This window comes from Podarcis filfolensis (assembly GCF_964270895.1).
Source record: "Podarcis filfolensis genome assembly, chromosome: 1".
Classification (NCBI taxonomy): Eukaryota; Metazoa; Chordata; class Lepidosauria; order Squamata; family Lacertidae; genus Podarcis; species Podarcis filfolensis.
This window is the reverse complement of record NC_139604.1, coordinates 56,267,336-56,287,349: the sequence shown is the minus strand read 5'-3', so window position 1 is coordinate 56,287,349 and position 20,014 is coordinate 56,267,336. Positions and strand designations below refer to the sequence as shown.

Here is a 20,014-nt window from a genome sequence, read left to right as displayed (position 1 = left end):
AGGTGGGCACTTCTACTCTGTGCATCCCATTTGCTGTTAAAGTCAGACCTCTAATTTTGTGAATGATAGAGCTACAGGGGAGCTGTCAGGTAGGTAGCCAAGTTTGTTGAAGAGACCAGATTTTTCAGGGTGTATAAAACAAAAAGGAATTGCAAATGAGCTACAAAGGAATTTATCCAAACTGGGTGACTGAATCCCATTTGCCATTTTATGGCCCAGTGTGAGCTTAGTTCAAAGTAATGCCTTATACAGGGTCATTATGGTGATGTATAAATGGCTTTTGATGAAAATGTTTTTCCAGAGAGTGAAGACCTTGTGTATTCTCTACCGCAGAGCCTTCGCCCCCTGTAACTGCAGATAAATCTGTGTGAAAAATATATAGCTCACATGTAACATTAACCCTGCCCCTCTCCAATATTGTTCTTTGGTAAGATGGTTCATTCTGAATAGAAATAATATTCTAGCCAACTATAAGATATATTGGATGAGGAAATCATTCCCTCTAATTGCAAACTCAAGGAGAGATGTTTGACACTGTCTTTAACTGTTTTAAAGCATCAAAGACTTTTCTCTTTTCACAGGTTTTTGGACCTTAGTTTGAAGTTCGACATCGTGGCCTTTTTGAGTGGGGATGGGATCTGTAAATCCTCATTTTTATTTGTATAGCTGTGTTTTTATATTTTTCTAAACATAAAAATATATTATATTTTTATAAATATAAAAATGTTCTTAATTGGTTTTAATAATGTAAGTTGCTTTGGGTCGTCACTCTGTGAGAAAAGTGACTTTTTTATTACTATTATTCACAGCAGAGGGCTTTGTAGGGCTTCTGGGAAACAAAGAGAATCCCAAGGTTCACAGAAATTAAACATTTTTTTGTGGGGGATTATCTATGGGGGGAGGAACACCCCCCTCCAAAAAAGGAAAACCAGGGAGGGGGGAGGGAATGAAGAATCTTGGGAAGGGGCATGGCTGGCTGGAGCCTTCAAACAAGAGCACTCCATGCTACGTTTAGGTGTGCTTATATTGTGATATTTCACACTTGATGAAGATAAAGCTGTTTTCCCCTACAAAGGGCTGTAAATGATTTTTGCTCTAGTTTCTGCTCAGGAGCTGCTGCTTTGGACAACTCTGGGTCCGTTGCAGAAAGGTCCCGTTAGGAGGTAGGGGAAATTGGGCATTGCGGGACCTCTACTGTTTGTCCCTCAGAACCCAATATTGTCAGTAGTGGAGGGGGCTGCCCATTTCTGCCCTGCTCCACACAAATTCTCCATGAGACCTAACTCATGTCAATATTCAAAGCCCCAGATCAGTAAAAAATGAGACTTTGCTCTCTGCAACTAATTTGCAACTCTTCATGTTGGGCAACCAAGTACAGGGTAATCATTGACAGAGACATTGGTCCAGGTCAATGCACCTTAGTTTTTCATCAGGCAAGATCAGGATCATGTTATACAATGTACAAAAACTGAACCACTCCCCTCCCTTATTTTCTGAAAACAGCAGAATCATACAACAAGCTCTTTCTGAAACTGGAGCCTTGTACAACAGCTCTTGTTCACATTCCTTTCTCTGCTCATAAGGAATCTGCTAGATTGGAGGCTTAGCCTGGTTGAACGTATGCTAAAAAATATGCCGAAGCTTAAAAATGTTCCCAGCTAATCAGAACCTGTCCCCCCCCCCCTCAACAAAGGATCACTACCTACTTCAGAAGCTTACAGAAAAAGCTTCTGGATTTGAGCCAGTGTGGTGCAATAGCTAGACAAGACCAGGAGACCGAGGTTATCCCTCACTCTGCTGAAACCCATTTAGCCATGAAACTCATTTGATGACAATGGGCCATCTTCTAGCCATTCTGTCCAATATGGTTGTTGTGAGGAGAAAAGTTCCACATAAGCTGCCTTGATCTCCTTCAAGGAAAGTTTAAGATAGCAATGTAATAAAATAAAAACAAAGTGTTTTTTTAGAGTGACTTGTGCCATTAATAAAAAATGCTGAAGCCTGAGGACTTCCATGGAAGACAAGCGCCCCCCCCCCATATAAATACAGAGAGGAGACTTTCATCACTAACCTTGACAGTTAAGCCACAGTCATTAGCAATCGCCTGACACCACAAAGCTAAAATATCACACAGGTGCATAAATCCAGAAAGCAATTATTTTAATAACTGCAGAACCAGTCAAATGTCCCATTCTATCCCTAACCCAGAATAATACCTTTACAACAGCAACCAGGCTATTTATGATCTTTTATATATAACCCTACAGTCTGGAAGTTGTGAATCCTCAGACAAACCCCTTTAGGGCATTGCCCCATTTCATAAAGTCTGGGGTCTGTTGCTATCCTGGAGAACGTTTAGTTTTTAAAAAGATGTCTAAGCACTTCACTCTGGAGGATTCCGCTTTGCCATCTCCACACAAAAGCAAAAGGGAGGCTTCAGCTGAGGGGCATTTGGATGCAATGTAGCCTTCTCTGGAAGAATCTGATCTCCGGGGCCAAGAGAAGCCAGGGAGCAAACCAGCAGTGCATCCGGCCAGCGTATCTCAAGAAGTCATTTTCTATTTACGGAGAGTAGGGAGGGAGACCCGTCTCGGACTCATTCCTTGGCTGCTTTGCGCTGCGTTTGGCGTTTCTGCAGCAATGCCAGTGTGTCCCGCTTCTCAATGCGACGCAGTTGCTTCTTCTTTGCACGCTTCAGTTTTGCTGGATTCCGAATCTGGAGGAAGGAGCAGAAAAGAAATGACAGTGGTGCTGCCAGCACTCTTGTATATGAGACTTAAGAACTCTCAGGAAGAACAAGTCTCCTACTCTTCACCAGAGGCTTCAGAACAGGGATAGACAAGACTTTCAACTTGGGGATACACCCTTTGATTTTTACTGGATCCAGAGATCCACCAACCAGAATATCAAGGCATACTTTGAATATAGCACACTTTGAATGAAAGGATTACAAGTGCAGGAGAATGATCCTGAGTACCAGAACTGAATTCACAGTTCTCCCATGCACCTGCCCTACTCCAATGCACACTCTTCATTTCATCAGTATAATTTAGGATGGATGGAGGGGTTTTTAAAGGTATGTGTGATACCACTAAACAATTGGGGGTCATGCATCTTTGGAGATGTTCTTCAAATTATCCAGAGATCTGCAAAAGAATCTTGATCTATCATTTGGCACGCACATTATGTCCTATATTGTTTTATGACATGAGACTGAAGATTTTGTGAATACACCATTATTCTTACTAATAAAAGGTAGCTAAAGGACCCCTGGACAGTTAAGTCCTGTCAAAGGCGAACGGGTTGTGGCACTCATCTCGCTTTCAGGCCGAGGGAGCTGGTGTTTGTCCACAGACAGCTTTCCGGGTCATGTGGCCAGCATGACTAAGCCGCTTCTAGCGCAATGGAACACCATGACGGAACATTGCTATTTTAATATAGATCAATTATAAGTGGTATGCATGAGAGAACGATGAGTGAAACTTTGGAAAGCAGCTCTGCAATGGTGCCAGTCAGGAAAAGCGAAATATGGTGGCCAACTGCTGTAAACAGGACTGTTTTAACGAAAACATCAGATCGATGACATCTCTTGAGAGATGAAACGGCACATACAGAGAAGCTGTGCCCATTTGCCTAGACCTGAAAGGCACCACGATAAGGAAACAGATTATGACGTTTGAGCCACACAACCTGAAAAGGCCTTGCAATTCTGGGACCTAGAGGTAGTCAGATGGGCATCCGAAAGATGATGCAAGTGCTTTGCGAGCCCAGAAACTGTCCATGTCAGTCTTGCAATCCACAGATTTTAAGAATGGTGAAAATGATCCATTTATGAAACAAAGTCCTTTCAGCACCCCAAGGATAGGAGCTGTAGTCATCTGGAGGGCACCACGTTGGCTACTCCTGAATTAGATACTATTCTTGCAAGATTTTGGCTCCACCCCATTCTTGCATTGATCAGCAACTAGGATTATAGATATTCATCCACATTCACATGGTATTAGTCTGGCTAGAGTCTCACCCATTTCGCTGTACAACATTGTATCTCCATGACTACATTGGGCAAAAAAATCCTGCAATGCAGGGGGGTTGGACTAGATGAGCCTCGTGGTCCCTTCCAACTCTACGGTTCTATGGTTTTCTGACTTGGAAAACTCTTGGGGCTAGACACTCATGGCTTGACAGATGTTGCCATTAAACAGTTACATGCAAGGGCTGGTCTGAAAGAGCTTGTAGGGCAGTTACTGTTTTGCATAGCCTCACCCCTGCTCCAGGCCATTGCTTCCTATGCTGCAGGGTTGCACTGTGCTGCCATGACTCAATGGAACCGGCAAAACATAAGCAGCTCAGGCAGTGGTGCTTTCTGTAAAACTTGGCTTGGTGACGTGGCAACTGAAAGTAAGGTCTGGGCCAGTGCCAATAGTATGCTAACACCTCCAGGAGGCATCCCGAAATAGGCCATAGAAAATTAGGGGCTTCTCCACTGGCTTCTTGGCTCAATAAGTGGTGGATATATAGTAATTGTAAGGTGAAATAAGCAGCCTCTCCATCATCCATCCACCACAAAGACAAGCTTGAAGCTTCTGTACTAATAACTCCAAACAATTTCTAGCCTACACCTCTCTTGGCTCACTCTCACTGGAAACAAAAATGGCGCCCTAGTTTAAGCAGATTTAAACGAGTGTGTTAGGCTAAACTCAACCTAGGGTAAGTGAGGGTTTGGATAAACTCTGTATATTTGTTAGATGAAAACAGGCCCACACCTCCCCTAAACACTCCTCCTCGATTAGCGGCAACTAGGAAGCATGGTCTAACATGTCATTTCTATCAAGCTAAATGCAACATGGAGAGAACAGATGATCTGTTTATTGCAGCAGTGCTCCTCTTCTCACAGAAGGGAAGTTTCTTCTTCAAGAGAAAACTAAGGACTTAAAAGGGGAGACTCACCACTTGCACAACCTCTGCCTTCCGCTCATTCTCCAGTCTTCTTCTTAAGTTTTCTTCCCTTCGCAGTTTTTTCTCCTGAAGGAGAAGACAGTGAAACCAGTTATATGTATTATTTTAGAGCCACAGCAGTGGGAATTTGAACCCTGATCTCCCAGGTCCTAGTCTAACACTCTATTCACCACAGCACACTGGCTTCCTAGAGTACTTCTGCTATGGGACAGCTATATTATAATAATAATAATAATAATAATAATAATAATAATAATAATAATAATTTTTTATTTATACCCCGCCCTCCCCAGCCAAGGCCGGGCTCAGAGCGGCTTACAAGCAATAATAAAAACAAGATGAATGATTACAACTTAAAAACAAAAATAAAATACAACATTAAAATAATGGAACATTAAAATATTAAAATGTAGCCTCATCGCAGGAGGAGAAGGAAAAGAAAAAAGAAAGAGAGGGAGGGAGGGAATCAAATTGGCTCCAAGCCAAAGGCCAGGTGGAACAACTCTGTCTTACAGGCCCTGCGGAAAGAAATCAGATCCTGCAGGGCCCTGGTCTCATGAGGCAGAGCGTTCCACCAGGCCGGAGCCAGAGTTGAAAAGGTCCTGGCTCTGGTTGAAGCCAATCTAACTTCCTTAGGGCCTGGGACCACTAGGGTGTTGTTATTTATGGACCTTGAGGCTCTATTAAATAGGCAAATAATGGGGAAAGCAAAATGTCACTTAGAGGATCTGAAATATTTTCCTTGAAGCTTGAATTTGTTTTATTCTGGATTCTTTTATTTGATGCTTTAATGTGTTGGGGGGAAATCCCAAAGCAGTTTATTTTAAAATATAAGCCAGTACAGAAATGAATAACAATAATAAAGTTAATTGGTGCCTAGACATTCTGTTGTGGTGACCGTAACCCAGGTTTAAGGGCACTGAAAATTAGCTTATATATCTGAGTTTCTAACACTGCCCAGAAGAGAGGACATGTGTCACAGCAAAGAAGACCCTCTAACTTACTATTGCATAATGGATAGTCCTTGAACATGAAGGGCTTATCCAAATATCTTAACCTGTCGGCAGGACAATACTGGAGTGGGGAGATGCTCTTTTAAGTGTTTAGGTCCTGGGTTTTATAAGATAAGTTATCAATAAAACTTTTGAGTTCAGATTAGTAATATTTTGAAAGACAGTGCAAGTCTTTCAGTACACGTATGGCTTCAGTCAGCTGCTGCACTTAATAACCAGGGAGTTGCCTTGTATGCTAACTGTAGCTTTCATGTTGTCTTCAAGGGCAGCACCACATGCAACACACTGCAGTAATCTAAGAAGTTATCAGAACATGTATTACTGTGAAAAGTCTATCCCAGGTCCAGGAATGGCAGTACCTGGCGATCTAGTCAGAGCGGGCACTCCTAGCTACTTAAGACACTTGGGTCTCCGGTGACAAAGATGAATCTAGGCACATCCTTGGGTGACACACTTGCTCTTTCAAAGGGGACCCGACTCTATTCAGAACAGGCCATCTGCCTGCTTCCAGACCTAGGAACCACTATTCAACAGACCACTTTATATCACATTTCTCTCTCACCTCACGCTCCTTTCGTTTTTCTTCCACCAACTGCCGTGCAAAATCTTTGACTAGTTTCTTTTCCTGACGTTCCTTCATCTTGCGTTCCCAGGAGGTACGCAAAGGCTTATCCAGAGTCATGAGAGAAAACCTAGCAAGGAGAAAATGGAGCCATTACCAGCCACTGCCATGAGTGTAAAACCATACAAAGGCTTTAAATGTATAGGCGTTGGCTTTAAACATATACACTATTTTTTTTGCTCTTAACTATTTTTAGTTATTTTTAGCATGCATCGCCTTGATATGGTTGTTTAGAAGGTGTTTAATAAATAGATGATGATAATAAACAACTCAAGTGAAGCTTGTTTCTAAGTTCCTGTTCATCAGACGGGACTACACACTTTGCAGGCCATGCTCTCCACAAACTGGCAAAGACACTGTGTAGAACAATCAAACTATTCTGTGGAAACGATTGGAGAGTGCTTATTTAAGCATTGCAAACCACCTGTGAGTCAAATTTGTTTCAAAATCAGAACAAAAATTAACTGCACGCCACTTGCTTGTTAACCTTCAGTTTGCACCATACGCAAACGCAGTAAGTAGCGCAAAACAAGGTCCCGCCGCCTAAAGGCGAAGATCAAACTCTCACCGCTTCTTGCCGGTGTCTTTCCATACCCGCCCCGATTTAGGCTTTCCTCTGGGGATGGCGGGCGCCTCCTTCCGCTTCGTGCCCGGGGCAGCTGCCTGCGGTTTCCCTGGTCCAACTTCTACCGAGGCGGCCGCTTCCTCGCCGTTCCCGGGCTGCTGGACCTGCTCCCCTCGGTCAGCATCGGAAGGGGGCTGCTTACTCAGCGGCTCCGCTTCAGAAACAAGCGCCGCCATAGCCCGCTCGCCGGTTCCCCCGGAAACTGCTGCTCTGCCTCCCTCCACGTGGGAGAAATACAGGGACGTCCCCCTCGGATGACGTTTCGTCCTCGGGTATATGCGTAGAGCAACGCCAGATGCGGTCTTACCCGTTCCATAACAACAGTTCCGGTTTCCGGTTGTATTTGGTGTGATTTTTGACATGCGGGGCAACAGCAGTGGAAATACATGGAACTCAAAAGGGTTGGAAGTTCGCCTTCTTGCAGCGCATTGAATTGATCGAAAAATGAATAAAATAAATAAATAAAAATATTTTAAAAATAAAATAGCCCTTGATGACCGGCGCACACTCACACACCCGCCAGTGCATTGCAGGGGTTGGACTAGATAACCCTTGTATGCATACTGTCTTAAAGGGACTGTTGTGATTTATTTATTAAAAGGAAATTTGGCTGCAATCTACAAGTTGTTTTACTTTAGCATAAAAAGGAGTGGAGACTGTAAGCTGAAGCTTTCACTGTAGCTCTCAGCAGCACTAATTTTAATCGTAAACATTTCATTTCTAGATCTGAACACCACAGAAGGAAGTAGCAGAACCTGCACACGAGCATCCATAAAAGAACAAACCACGGGGAAGCATTGAAATTTATTAACAAACCACTTCACACACCAAAAGATATTTTAGTCTGAATGCAGAAGGCACATGGCAGGTGATGTATAACAACATTCAATTCAATAATCAGACCTGAGATACTATATAAAAACTAGAAAGTTGATTTGGACTAGACACAAAAAGATTCTGATAAACACACAATGCCAGCAATATATTTCTCCAAAAAATATATGTGTGCAGTAGTTTAGAATAGGAGCTTATTTCCATACATACTTTAAATGGATGCAACAATTCATCTTTATATACTTGGTTATAAATTGAAAGGCTCTCTTTTATTGGTATTTTCTGTTAAAACAAGTGCTTGCTCTTCAGTTTCACTGCTATAAAAAAAATGATAACAATAGAAAAACTAACACATGGGCTGTTTTTATTTTGATCATATATTTTGTGGTTTTTCATTTTGATTTTGTTCTGTGAACTGCCTTGAGATCTCCAGGTATAGGGCAATATATAAATCCAATAAATAATAATAATGATGATGTCTCCTAAAGTGTGCACAGTCATTATATGGACTCTGGGCTCTTTTTTCTATAACAATAATATGTCTGAGAGGATGGCCTGCCTACACCCAGCACAGTGAATTCACTGAGGAATCAAGTTATAAAGCCTATCCTGGTAGGTAAAAAAAGGTAAAGGACCCCTGGATGGCTAAGTCCAGTCAAAGGTGACGATAGGGTGTGGCGCTAATCTTGCTTTCAGGCCAAGGGAGCCAGTGTTTGTTTATAGACAACTTTCCAGGTCATGTGGCCAGCACGTCTAAACCGCTGCCATGACGGAAGCCAGACCGCATGGCAACGCCGTATACTTTCCTGTCACAGCAGTACCTATTTATCTACTTGCACTGGTGTGCTTTTGAACTGCTAGGTTGGCAGGAGCTGGGACAGAGCAACAAGAGCTCACCCTGTCGTGGGGATTTGAACTGCCAACCTTCCAATCAGCAACCCGAAGGGGCTCAGTGGTTTAGACCACAGCGCTACGCGTTCCCTACCTGGTAGGTATGCTTTTAGGATGTAGAGTGGTGATAGCACTGGCATTCTCGAATGCTCCCCAAACTGAACAATTCCTTGCAACTACAAAACTAGCACCTTAGGAAGAACTATTCAACCTTGTCCCCCAGAAACAGCCTTTTTGACTTAATTCTGCTGATTGCCCAAACTGCCCCACAAAGATTTAAACATTTTTTTCTGCCTTTGGAAATAATACTGTATGATATAACAATGTGGACAAGCTTTGACAAACTTGTTTGCATGCTATGAATACGGAATCTGTCACACTGTCCTACCTATTGCACTTTGGTCAACATCTCAGTTGTTACAAATGCAACACATCATCAGTGCATCTTATTACTCTTTGATCCCATCCCTTTTTATACTGTAACAAAAGAAAACAAATTTAAGCAGATCTCTCTCTTTCAAATATCAACCTTTAAGCCTCTAGATGAGGTTTCTGCATAACTTTTTTTTAACAGCATCTCTTTCATAATCTATTGAGTACTTTCATGAAGTAACCGCCTCCCAGTTACAGTAGAGGTGAGCTATCGTAATCTTACCTCTAGTGAATTTTCTCAGGCAGATTTTCAGCTGTCTAAGAAACATCGCTGTGGGAACCAAGGGGAACCAACATGTAGGAAGATTGGAAGCTTTTTCATACCAGTCAGAATGTTGACCTTTCTAGCTCATTACTGTCTAAAGTGACTGAGAGCAGATTTTCAAGGTTTCAGACAGTAGTTTCTGTCTGGAGATGCCAGGGACTGAGCCATTTGCATGCTGTGGCTCAGAAGCCCATCAGAAAGTCTGATTGTGCTCTGGAGAGGTAAAAGAGAACACTGTATTCTTCTTCCCTTAACTGCCCCTGATTCTATACACTCAGAAAGAAGTCACATTCTTCACTGGTATTTATTCCGAGATTAAGCGTCCATAAGATTGCAGCATTACAGTGCAATTGTATGCATGTCTACTTAGAGGTAAGATCAATTGGGTTCAATGAGATGTACTCCCAGGTGTGTACAAGACTGCTGCATTCGGGTACCAGGGCAACCTGAAGAATGAAAGGGATATAGCGTTTGGTTTGTGGGTGAAGACTTAATCTATCTTTCTTCTCTGGTTGCAGACAGGCTGAGATGCTGATGAAATGTTTTCCAGTGTGAGAATGCTTGATTTAATGTGAACTGTTCCTGTGGAAGAATATGTGTTGTGCATTCAATAAAAACCCACATCAGTTTTCCCTGCAGGAAGATCCACAAGCAGTTTTCTAACCAGCTCAAAGAGCTAGATATTTTCTCAAAAAATTCACAGCACTTTCCCTTCCAATATAGTGTGTGCTTATATGAGTCTCATCATCACCACAGTGTCCGTTTCATTACCACAAACATAAATTTCATGTTGGAATAAGCGCAGACAATCTGTTTGGGCTCTCTCTCCTCACCAAACCCAGGAGAATTTAGAGATCAGACTGTTGTCTTCCAGGAACACACAGGAAAGGCCCAAAATGGAAACTTTTTAAAAGGTACAGAGATTTCCCTTTCTTGATAATGCACAAAAGTGAAGAGAAGTCTTGGATTTGGAAAACCTTCTTTTCAGCTTATGTGGCAGGACCCATAGAGGAGGGTCACAGGCAAGTTTATAGTTTGTTTTCTCTTTCTAAAGAAAGCCAGGCAAGAGATTAGCAGGATTCCTGCAGTCCATCTTGGAAAAGGTGAAGTATCTGCAAGAAGTTCACAGCTGCGTAGCTCTAAGCAAGAGAGATTGCTATAATTGCTGCAAATGGTGTGCCAAGAAGTGCCAAGAGAAGCCTTATCACGATGCCTGGAAAAAACAAGAAGAGCAAAGTTGGTAATTGTTCTCTGCAAGCTTTACCCATCCTCTACCCAGACACAACTTTTGCCTCCTTCCATTATTCTAAGAGAAATGTAGGAGCCAGCCCTTTCAGGGGAGAGCCAGGTACCACTGAAATCCCTGCAAAGAGTGAAAGTGAGGATCACAAAAAATTGAAATTATTACATTGAGATCAGATTCTGTTCAATATTTGATCGGAAAAGGGCATAACTCAAAGCCATGTCAGGGAGGGAGTAGAGAACACATTTGAAATTTGCAGGCTACTACCAAGCTTATGATTTTCTTTCCACATAGCTGAGTGAGGAACAGTGTTGATTTAGGGGTGGGTTTTTCCCAGCCACAGCAAACCTGTGACATAAAAAAGGCAGGGATTCACCCTCACCATCTGCCGATAGAGTTGTTGTTGTGCAGATCTGGATCCAACTACCAGGGCAGCGACAGCTATGCACAGTTCAAGAACCGAAAAGATGATAAACACCGCGTTCAGACCATATTTCAGCGTCTGTGGGAAAAGGCAAGAAACAGTTGCACGGGTTGCTATTTCTACAGCTCCAGAACTGAAAGCACAATCAAAACCCAATTGCTTGGAAGTGCAAGAGTTAACCTTCCAAAGCAGCTAAGTCCTGTGAGGTCTCTTTCAGTAACACCGATTTGAAAGATCTGAAGAAGATACACAAAATCCTCCAGGGACAGTGAGGTGAACAAATCGATAGAGGGTCTCCATGCTGAAGCCTAACGGTTGAAAGGTTGACTTAGGCTGTGTACACATGACTAGTTTAAAACACAGCCAGGTTGTCCTTTTAATCAACTGAAGCTGGTTTGAGGTGAAAAGTGCATACAAAGTGCATCATAAGAAAGGACAGGATAGATAATGGATTGCGTCTAGTGTCGTGTGCACACTGTTTTCCATTACTTTCCATTAAATGTTTGTTCTAGACCTTGTTGGAAGGGATAATTTAGGAATATCCCTAAATAACCTTAACTTCATTCCTGAGAATTAGGAAGATTGCAAAGGAGCTCCCCCCGCCCATCTTCTACCCTTACTCCAGAAAAAAACAGATACTTGGGGTCCAATCACATAAGCAGGATTTAATAACTGGACCCTTGGCAGGAAAACATGGGAGGAATAAACCTTCAAATCCAAAGAACCATGTACATTATGTCTTTTTTTTATAGCAAGAGACCTGTACACACATTATATAATTAAGGAACTATAACCGCCAGGCATCAATCAATTATTTCCCTCAACTACATTTTATGTAGGCTAGTGCATTTTCCCTTTGAGAATGTTTCCTATTTCTGTGCCTACTGGAACGGTAACAAGCTCGCTTTTATTTATTTTCAGTACTGATGCTCCATGCTTTTGATCCGCCAGGACCCAAAGAGATGTAGTATGTTAAGACAATGCAAAATAACTTTTAATCTATATATTTGCATCAAGAAAATGGCACAACTACATCAAAACCAAAGCATATCCAGTTAACACCATTCTAGCCTGACAGCTCATTCAAAACATCAGATTTTGATCTCCAGTTGAAAGACAGGCACAGTTCAGGCCAAGGCAGCCCCCTTTTGAAAGGTCACCCCAAAGCAGCAATGCTATAACTGAAAAGGCTCTGAAAGGCAGGAAGGACATGTTGGAAATGTAAAGAAAAGGACAGTACATTTTTTCATATGTGGTGGGAATGTAAGAAAGTGAAAAGCTTCTGGGAGTTGATATATAATGAGCTAGAAAAAATGTTGAAATATACATTTGTTAAGAAACAAATGAAAACAAATGAAAGGAATTGTTGGTAATGAAATAAATAGAAAGGATTATAAAATTTTCCAATATGCAGTGACAGCGGCAAGAATATTACTGGCCCAGAATTGGAAACAAGAACAAATACCAACGTTGGAGGAATGGAGAACGAAGCTGATGGACTATGCAGAACTTGACAAACTGACTGGGAAGATCAGATACCAACGAGATCAAAGATTCATCGAGGACTGGAGAAAATTAGCAGATTACTGGGAATGTATAAGTGATAACGAAATAACGTTAGTGGCATTTAAAGAAGCTCTGTAACAGAATAAGAAATATTGCAAAAAAGCAAAATATAAGAGGGGGGTAAGCATAAAGGTAATATTAAAATTTGGAAATGTGTATTTAAAAAATTAGAATTTGAATGATTGGCAGAGAAGCTGAAGGAAGTCAAAAATTGAAAAATTTATTGTAAACTGTTAATGTGGCACGAATGTATGGAAAATTAATAAAATATATTTTAAAAAAAAAAGAAAGGCAGGAAGGACATGAACCTCAGGGGCAGACTTGAGTGTACATGGGCAGGCAGCTGTGGGATGAAGTAATCCTTCAGGCATCCTGGACCCAGGTTAGCACCACCTTGACTTGGTAACAATGCAGCTGGAATGATACACTTGATACAGCAAGTCCCAATTAGAAGTGTGGCTGCATCATTTTTTACCAAGTGACATTTCTTCAAGGCCAACCCATACTAAGTAGCTCAATAAAACACCACCACTATTCTTTCCAAGCTTGCCACTAACCTTGGCCCAGTATACCTGAAGGAGCATCTCCACCCTCATTGTTCAGTCTGGACACTGAATTCCAGCGAGGGCCTTCTGGCGGTTCCCTCACTGTGAGAAGTGATGTTACAAGGAACCAGGCAGAGGGCCTTCTCAGAAGTGACGTCCGCCCTGGGTAACACCCTCCCACCAGATGTCAAGGAAATAAACAACTATCTGACTTTTAGAAGACATCTGAAGGCAGCCCTGTTTAGGAAAGTTTTTAATGTTTGATGTTTCATTCTGTTTTTAATCTGTTGGGAGCTGCCCAGAGTGGCTGGGGTATAAATAAATTATTATTATTATTATTATTATTATTATTATTATTATTATTATTTCATTGCCTCATTTGGACACTTCTTTAATTTTGTTTGTTTGAAGTTGAAAAGGTGATTGAGCCAGCTGTTCTTTGCATCTAATCCACAGACAGGTGCAATATGTCTCCATATTGTGCTAAAATATCACACCAAAAAATAAATTTTATACAAAATAAATTTTGATCCACTGGGAGTTTTTAGCACGATTCAAGCCCTTCCTTTATTTTGTCTTAAATGCACCACAGATTCCCAATCTAGGATCTCTCTCTCTTTCTCTCTCTCTCCCCCCCCTCCTTATTTTTCTCTTTCACAAAAGTACCTCACGTACATTTCTAGACATCAGAGGGAAAGGGGATATCACATTATCCCCACTCTTGAATGACAGAGACAGGATGTCTTTATGCTCCTTGTTGGTCATTGACAAAGTCTTGTGAGGGTTAGTAGAGCCTCTCACTTGTGAATTAGCCATTTTCAGTTTCCTATAAGTCAATGGTAAGGCAGAATGATTTCATTTAGGCACAAAACAGTTCTGAAGAGTCTCTAGATGCCTGAAGCCTTTGCTGAATCAGATGACTTTTAGAAAATTATGGACTGCTACTACATGCACATGAAGAGATGGGGAAAAACTTACCTTAACAGAACTGAGGCAATAACCATAACGCATATCAGAATCGTCACACAAATCTCCTTGTTGATGGGTTTGTGCAATCTCAGTACTATGGAGGATTACAGCAACCAATGCAGCAACACAAACTAGCAAGTTGGCAGCGGAACTAGCTTTCACCTATATCAGTACATTGAAATAAAATAAATCGAGTTGCTCTATTACATCACTTCCATGTCTCTGAAAAGTAATCACCTATAGTTGGTCTCATAATTTACAGCCTTGATTTCTTTGGAGTCCTACATATGCATTCCTGAGCGATCCCTGTGCTCTAGAAGTTTGCTTTCCTGATTGCCAAGATTCACAAGTTTTTTTTTTAAGGCCACAGATGGAGAAGCTGTGGCCCTCCAGATGTTGTTATTCCCATCAGCCCCAGCCCAAATGGCCAATGGTCAGGGATGTTGGGACTTGTAGTCCAAGAACATTTGGAGGACTACATTTTCCTCACCCCTGTGCTAGGCAGATTGCCTGTGATACATTGCAGTGAATGTCCCAAATTTGGACTTTCTCACAACAACGTAGACATTATGATTGTATTAGAGAATTGTTAAACTGACTCACATATCCTACGAAAATAACCTGACCACCTCTCAGCAACTTCACCTTGCCTCCATTACAACAATTATATTTATTTGAACTTCTTAAGGCCTTGGCCAGAACAAACCAAGGATCTGTTTGCCCAGCAAACAACCCTGAAGACGTATTGGCAATAGCTTTAGACACACCTTTATCATGTCAATTTTTCGAAAAAGATACTTGGGAGAATATTTACCAGCCATTGAAGATCTCTTTTCTCCATTTCTACCAACAATGACCCAGAGATCAGGAGCTACAAAGGAAAGGAAAAACCAAGAACAATCATCAGGCTGAGTCTCATTCCATACAGAAACTAGAACACAGAGACTCTCAAGTCAGGTTGCATTGGTCAGAAAGGCCAAAACCTTCTCTAACCCCACCACCTCCTAAGCTCACACCAACCAGAGGCTTTTTTACATTACCAACTGAGGTTAGTAACATGTGAACCAACTCAAAAGCTACCTCTGTAAAGAGTCCTAAGCTTGAGTACTAAACAAACATTGTCATTTGTGAAGAAGATGCAAGTACCTATTAGACAGAATGGCATCTCCCCAAATAGATTTGCAGCAGAACAAACACTTGGGCAGACCACAGGCAGGAGTGTTGAGTTTTCTTCTTTGGCGATCACTCGTGGCTGAGTAAGATTGTTTTCCATGAAAACGGTCTTAACAGTGAGTCCGTGTGGAGGCCAGTTCTGGATCCACATGTCCTTCCACAGTGGGGACATAGGTTTCTGGGTGGGATTTGATCACAGTGAGGGTTTGCCAAACATGCCTTCCTCTTAGCCCTTTCCATGCTTCTTCAAAGTCCACGACACCTTTGGTAAAGGCTGTTCTCCAACTGGAGTGCTTGCAGGCCTGTGTTTCCCAGTTATCAGTGCTTATACTAAATTTTTAAAGATTTGCCTTGAGAGCGTCTTTAAACCTCTTTTGTTGTCCACCAGTATTTCACTTTCCATTCTTAAGTTGGGAATACTTAGAGTAGTTGCTTTGGAAGACGATGAGGCCACAGGCAGGGATGATGAGTACCTCATGTCTTGGTGCACCTCAAGGACCAAGAATTTTTTATGGCAGAAGCTTTTGTGGATTGTAACCCACAAAAGCTTCTGCCATAATATTTCTGTTAGCCTTTTAAGGTGCTGCACGATTCATTGTTGTTTTTGCTACAACACACCAACATGGATACCCCAAAGGGAAATGGTTACCTTGGTTTAGGATTCAGCCTCTTTGTGGCTCTAGGCCTCTGTGTCTAAAATTAGAGAGGCCTCCCCAGAAGCTTTGGTAGGTGAAAGAGCCTCCAAGACTCTCAGCCAAAGTCTGCTTACCAAGATCCCGAACCAGAAGTAGAGCCCACTCTTCACAGTCAGGGTCTTTGAATCTTCTTGTGCTACTGACAGGGCAACTCCAAAACATATCTCTATAGCCCCCATGACGATCTGCACAGTCTGGAGGGGAAGAACAATGGTATTGTGGATCAGTAATCGTGGACAAGTGCTATAACCCTTGCCAGCTTCACCACCACTCTCCTTCTCCACATGTTAGAGTTGCCTACAAATTGTTCTGTTTCTAATCACCTCCCTCATCACTATCAGGAACATAGAAAGCTACCTTATAGAGACAGAACATTGGGTCCCTCCAGGATTTGGGCCTAGTTTGACAAACCTATAGGGCCTTACCCCAAGGGCCTTGGGAAGCATATTCTTGGTGTTTTTGCTATAGGTTGATGCACCGTGTGATACAGTGACAGTAGTTCCTGACGTATTTGCTGTGCCTGCTTCCTGCTGGCCTGGCTGAACGACTTTTGAGATGATCCTCACGTTTCCGCATTCTGTCACAGTGGTGGACATTTCTGGACAAAAGAGAGGATAATGGACTTAGTAAGCAGGGGATGAGCAGAACAAGGCAGAACCAGAGGCTGCTCATGACATGCACATGTATGCTCTCTACAGAATGGCGCCACGCCCCTTCTCTGCTGGCACCACCAGTCTGCAGTGGGAGCTATGTTCCATCCATATTAGGCAACTCATCCTCCAAGTTCCTATACTTATGTGGCCTAGATGGTACCATTCACACAAAAGCGGGAGGCTTAAGGGAACCTCGAGGTTTGCAGAAGCACAAAAAACTCTAATAAGGACCCCTTGCTTCCCCATGCCCCCAAAATGACCAGCCAAAAGAGAACTAAGCAGATACAGTGGACACAGAATGTTACCTGGCTGTCGGCAGGTGAGACAGAATGCAGCATCCTGAAAAAGGGTGCGGCTGGCACCTTGACTAGGAGCACTCTGCACTGCAACATTTTGTCGCAGGACGCACTGGTAGCACTCACGAGTGGATGGCGTCTCTTTACCTAAAAGGAGGTGTTATCTTCCCAGCTCTGTTCAGTAATACCTGCAAACTCTCAAACCGATTAAGGCTGCTGGTTGGCAGCCCTGAGCTATATGGCTCCACTGCGGTCACTCTGGAGAGCATCATTTAATATACAAGAATTGTGACGAGTTTCTTATGTCATCTCCTCTCCAAAATATGTTAAAAACCTAAGAGGCCTCCATTCTCACCTGTAGCAGCAAGAGCAGTTCCCTCTTTGGGGCCTGCTCAGCATTTTAACAGAGGCTGAATAGACTCCAGTTTTACTCTCACTTGCCAGCTTCGGACACTGTTGTCCATGAAAGGACATCCTTCAAAGGAAGACCTCCTGCCAGTGTACTGGAAGCCCCTTCTCTGGCCAAATATGGGCCGCAAGGGATGACTGGTGCTCTCTCACCGTGCTAACCCCAAGAACATTCTCTGGTTTCACCGAAAACCACGATGGGCTCGTCACTGTGGTCAAAAACTATCATGATAACTAATTCCTCCCTATTGCCTCATATTCTACATGGGATTGCTCAATTTGTTCCAATGTTGCAGTCCTAGCAGGAACACCCTTGGTTCCAGAGGGGATGGTAACATATTGTAAAAGAACAAGAAGTTAGGAAAGAGCAAAAGAGCAGCATCATCACACCAAGGGCCTAGCTCTAGCTGACAGAGGAGCAATTTGCACACGTGAGCAATTGCATGAGTGGCATTAAAGAAATAATGCTGATTTAGCAAGCAGACCCCTGTGACATCTTAAGGGGACCAATTTATATATTTCTTCCTGCCATTGTTGCTGCCCCAAAGGTTTCTTCGTAAAGGCAATTTCCACAGTAATGCGCATGCATGAAACATTTGTGCATCAGCTGCCTTCAGTGATATGTATGCAACACCAATATTGCAGCTATGGTATCAAAAGGCAGCTGAGAAATGTGGTGGGAACAACAGGGTCACACTCCCTGACTCTCTCCCCGAGGTCATCCGTCAGGGCAACCAAGCAAGAGTGGCCAGGGTGGGGGTGGGGGTCAGAAGCGCACACCTGGCTTCCTGTTGGATATTCCGACTGAATATAGCCTGAATATTCAGCTCTCACTTGTTTTAAAAAGTCTGTTACCCTTTCACTTATGGCGATGAAAGCAAAATGTGCAGGTCTACAGAGAACTTTAAGACTGTGTGCATACTGCATCCACCCCTGGTGATTTGGGAAGTGACAGGCACACAACATTAACCAAAGTCCACACCTATCTTGCCCTTTTTAAAATGAAATATTTACAGTTTGATGCATTTCCCCTCAAACCTGCACAGATCAGAATTGGGCGGGGGGGGGGGCTGGGGTGGGTGGGAAACTAAAGAAGGATGTACTTGTGTTTTAAGCTGGTAATGCGTACACAGCCTAAATGCGCAAAGCTAAAATTCTGGTACAAAATGCTGACACTCTTGAGTCGCTCTTCTACTCTCTCCTTCTTCCTCTGTGTTTTAAACAGCATTTTAAAAAGGCATTGATCTCTCTGGCGCAGACATCCTCAGAATGGGGTGAAACCAAGACCCGTGCTCCAAATTATATGAGGTGACTAAGACATGGCATAAAAGGAGGGTGATTTGACAAGGGGACTGTTACGAAACTGGACAAAAGCAAGCAGAGAATCAGCACAGAAGCAAATACCCTTCTGCGTTCTACATAAGACAAACAAGTCAGTCTCCAAGCAAAAGAACACACAAGTCTGACATCAGTAACGGCAATATCTAAAAACTGGGGCTGGGCATTTCAACCACTTTGTAACTGATTTTAAAGTGTCCATCCTTGAACAAAGGAATTGCAGAGGGAGGCAACAAGTCATTAAGAGGTTTAATGCTGTTTAATTTTTTTTCTTCATTAAAACAACGGCCTGTGATTCATTAGTTTGTCCATGTCGAGATAATGCATTACCATCAACAACTGTTTTGTGAATGGCCACGGTTAACTACGTACTTATCCCTGTTTGGACTGCCAGTCTTGTGTTTCTCTGTGACCTCACTGTTATGCTCTTCCCCCATGTACTACGGAGAACACTTCACGAATCCGATGAATGGACTCTAGCCCACGAAAGCTTCTGCCAGAATACATTTGTTACTAGTCTTTAAGCTGCCGCAACACCCTTGGCTGCTTCGGAAGCAAATGTGGAGCAGTCTTTTTTTTTTAAAGGCCACGATGATCAAAGACGGGAATTCATTCTCTCACGAGCTGTCAAATTCTCCTGTGGGTTTTCTTCTTTTTAGGGCGGGGGAAGTTTCCTTAACTGTATCTGATGCACACACTTCCCTCCTGCCTTGGGGTTTCCACTAAGCTGCAGATTTGCCCCCCCCGCCACTCTTTCCTCCCCCAACCCCCCAAAAAGCACGCTAGTGTTGGAGCAGGGCATGCAAACAGGAGGACAAGCTCACCTGCGATGAAGTCGTGCTCGCCTGCAAAATGCGGGGTTTGCAAAGGTTGGTCTCGCCCTTTTGGAAGGCGCCAGGATCCGTGTCTGGATAATGTTTACCGCCTCTGCTTCTCTCTTGGTGTCTCCCGTGCAAATGGTCGCGAGGGATCCTCCTAGAGCTTAGCTTTCGCCTGACTTTCTCTCCCTGGAAACGAATGGCCAGGATCCAGCAGGGGGCAGAATGGAGCTGATAGTTGGCGTTCG

At 42.9% G+C, this 20,014-nt stretch overlaps 2 protein-coding genes across 2 annotated transcripts; both read right to left on the bottom strand.

Moving 5' to 3' along the window:
* Window positions 1-2,143: 2,143 nt before the first annotated feature.
* On the bottom strand, window positions 2,144-7,482 carry CCDC86 (coiled-coil domain containing 86). The gene is made up of 4 exons (XM_083574723.1): window positions 7,160-7,482; window positions 6,532-6,661; window positions 4,948-5,022; window positions 2,144-2,716 (listed from the first exon to the last, which is right to left on the bottom strand). Exons 1-4 carry the CDS (start codon window positions 7,390-7,392, stop codon window positions 2,597-2,599), a joined length of 558 nt encoding a protein of 185 aa, XP_083430849.1. The 5' UTR covers window positions 7,393-7,482; the 3' UTR covers window positions 2,144-2,596.
* A 519-nt stretch (window positions 7,483-8,001) lies between these two features.
* LOC310743950 (membrane-spanning 4-domains subfamily A member 15-like) lies at window positions 8,002-19,974 on the bottom strand. Its single transcript, XM_083574713.1, has 7 exons — window positions 19,773-19,974; window positions 16,679-16,851; window positions 16,328-16,447; window positions 15,200-15,256; window positions 14,395-14,547; window positions 11,264-11,383; window positions 8,002-10,851 (listed from the first exon to the last, which is right to left on the bottom strand). Exons 2-7 carry the CDS (start codon window positions 16,847-16,849, stop codon window positions 10,843-10,845), a joined length of 630 nt encoding a protein of 209 aa, XP_083430839.1. The 5' UTR covers window positions 16,850-16,851; window positions 19,773-19,974; the 3' UTR covers window positions 8,002-10,842.
* Window positions 19,975-20,014: the final 40 nt, after the last annotated feature.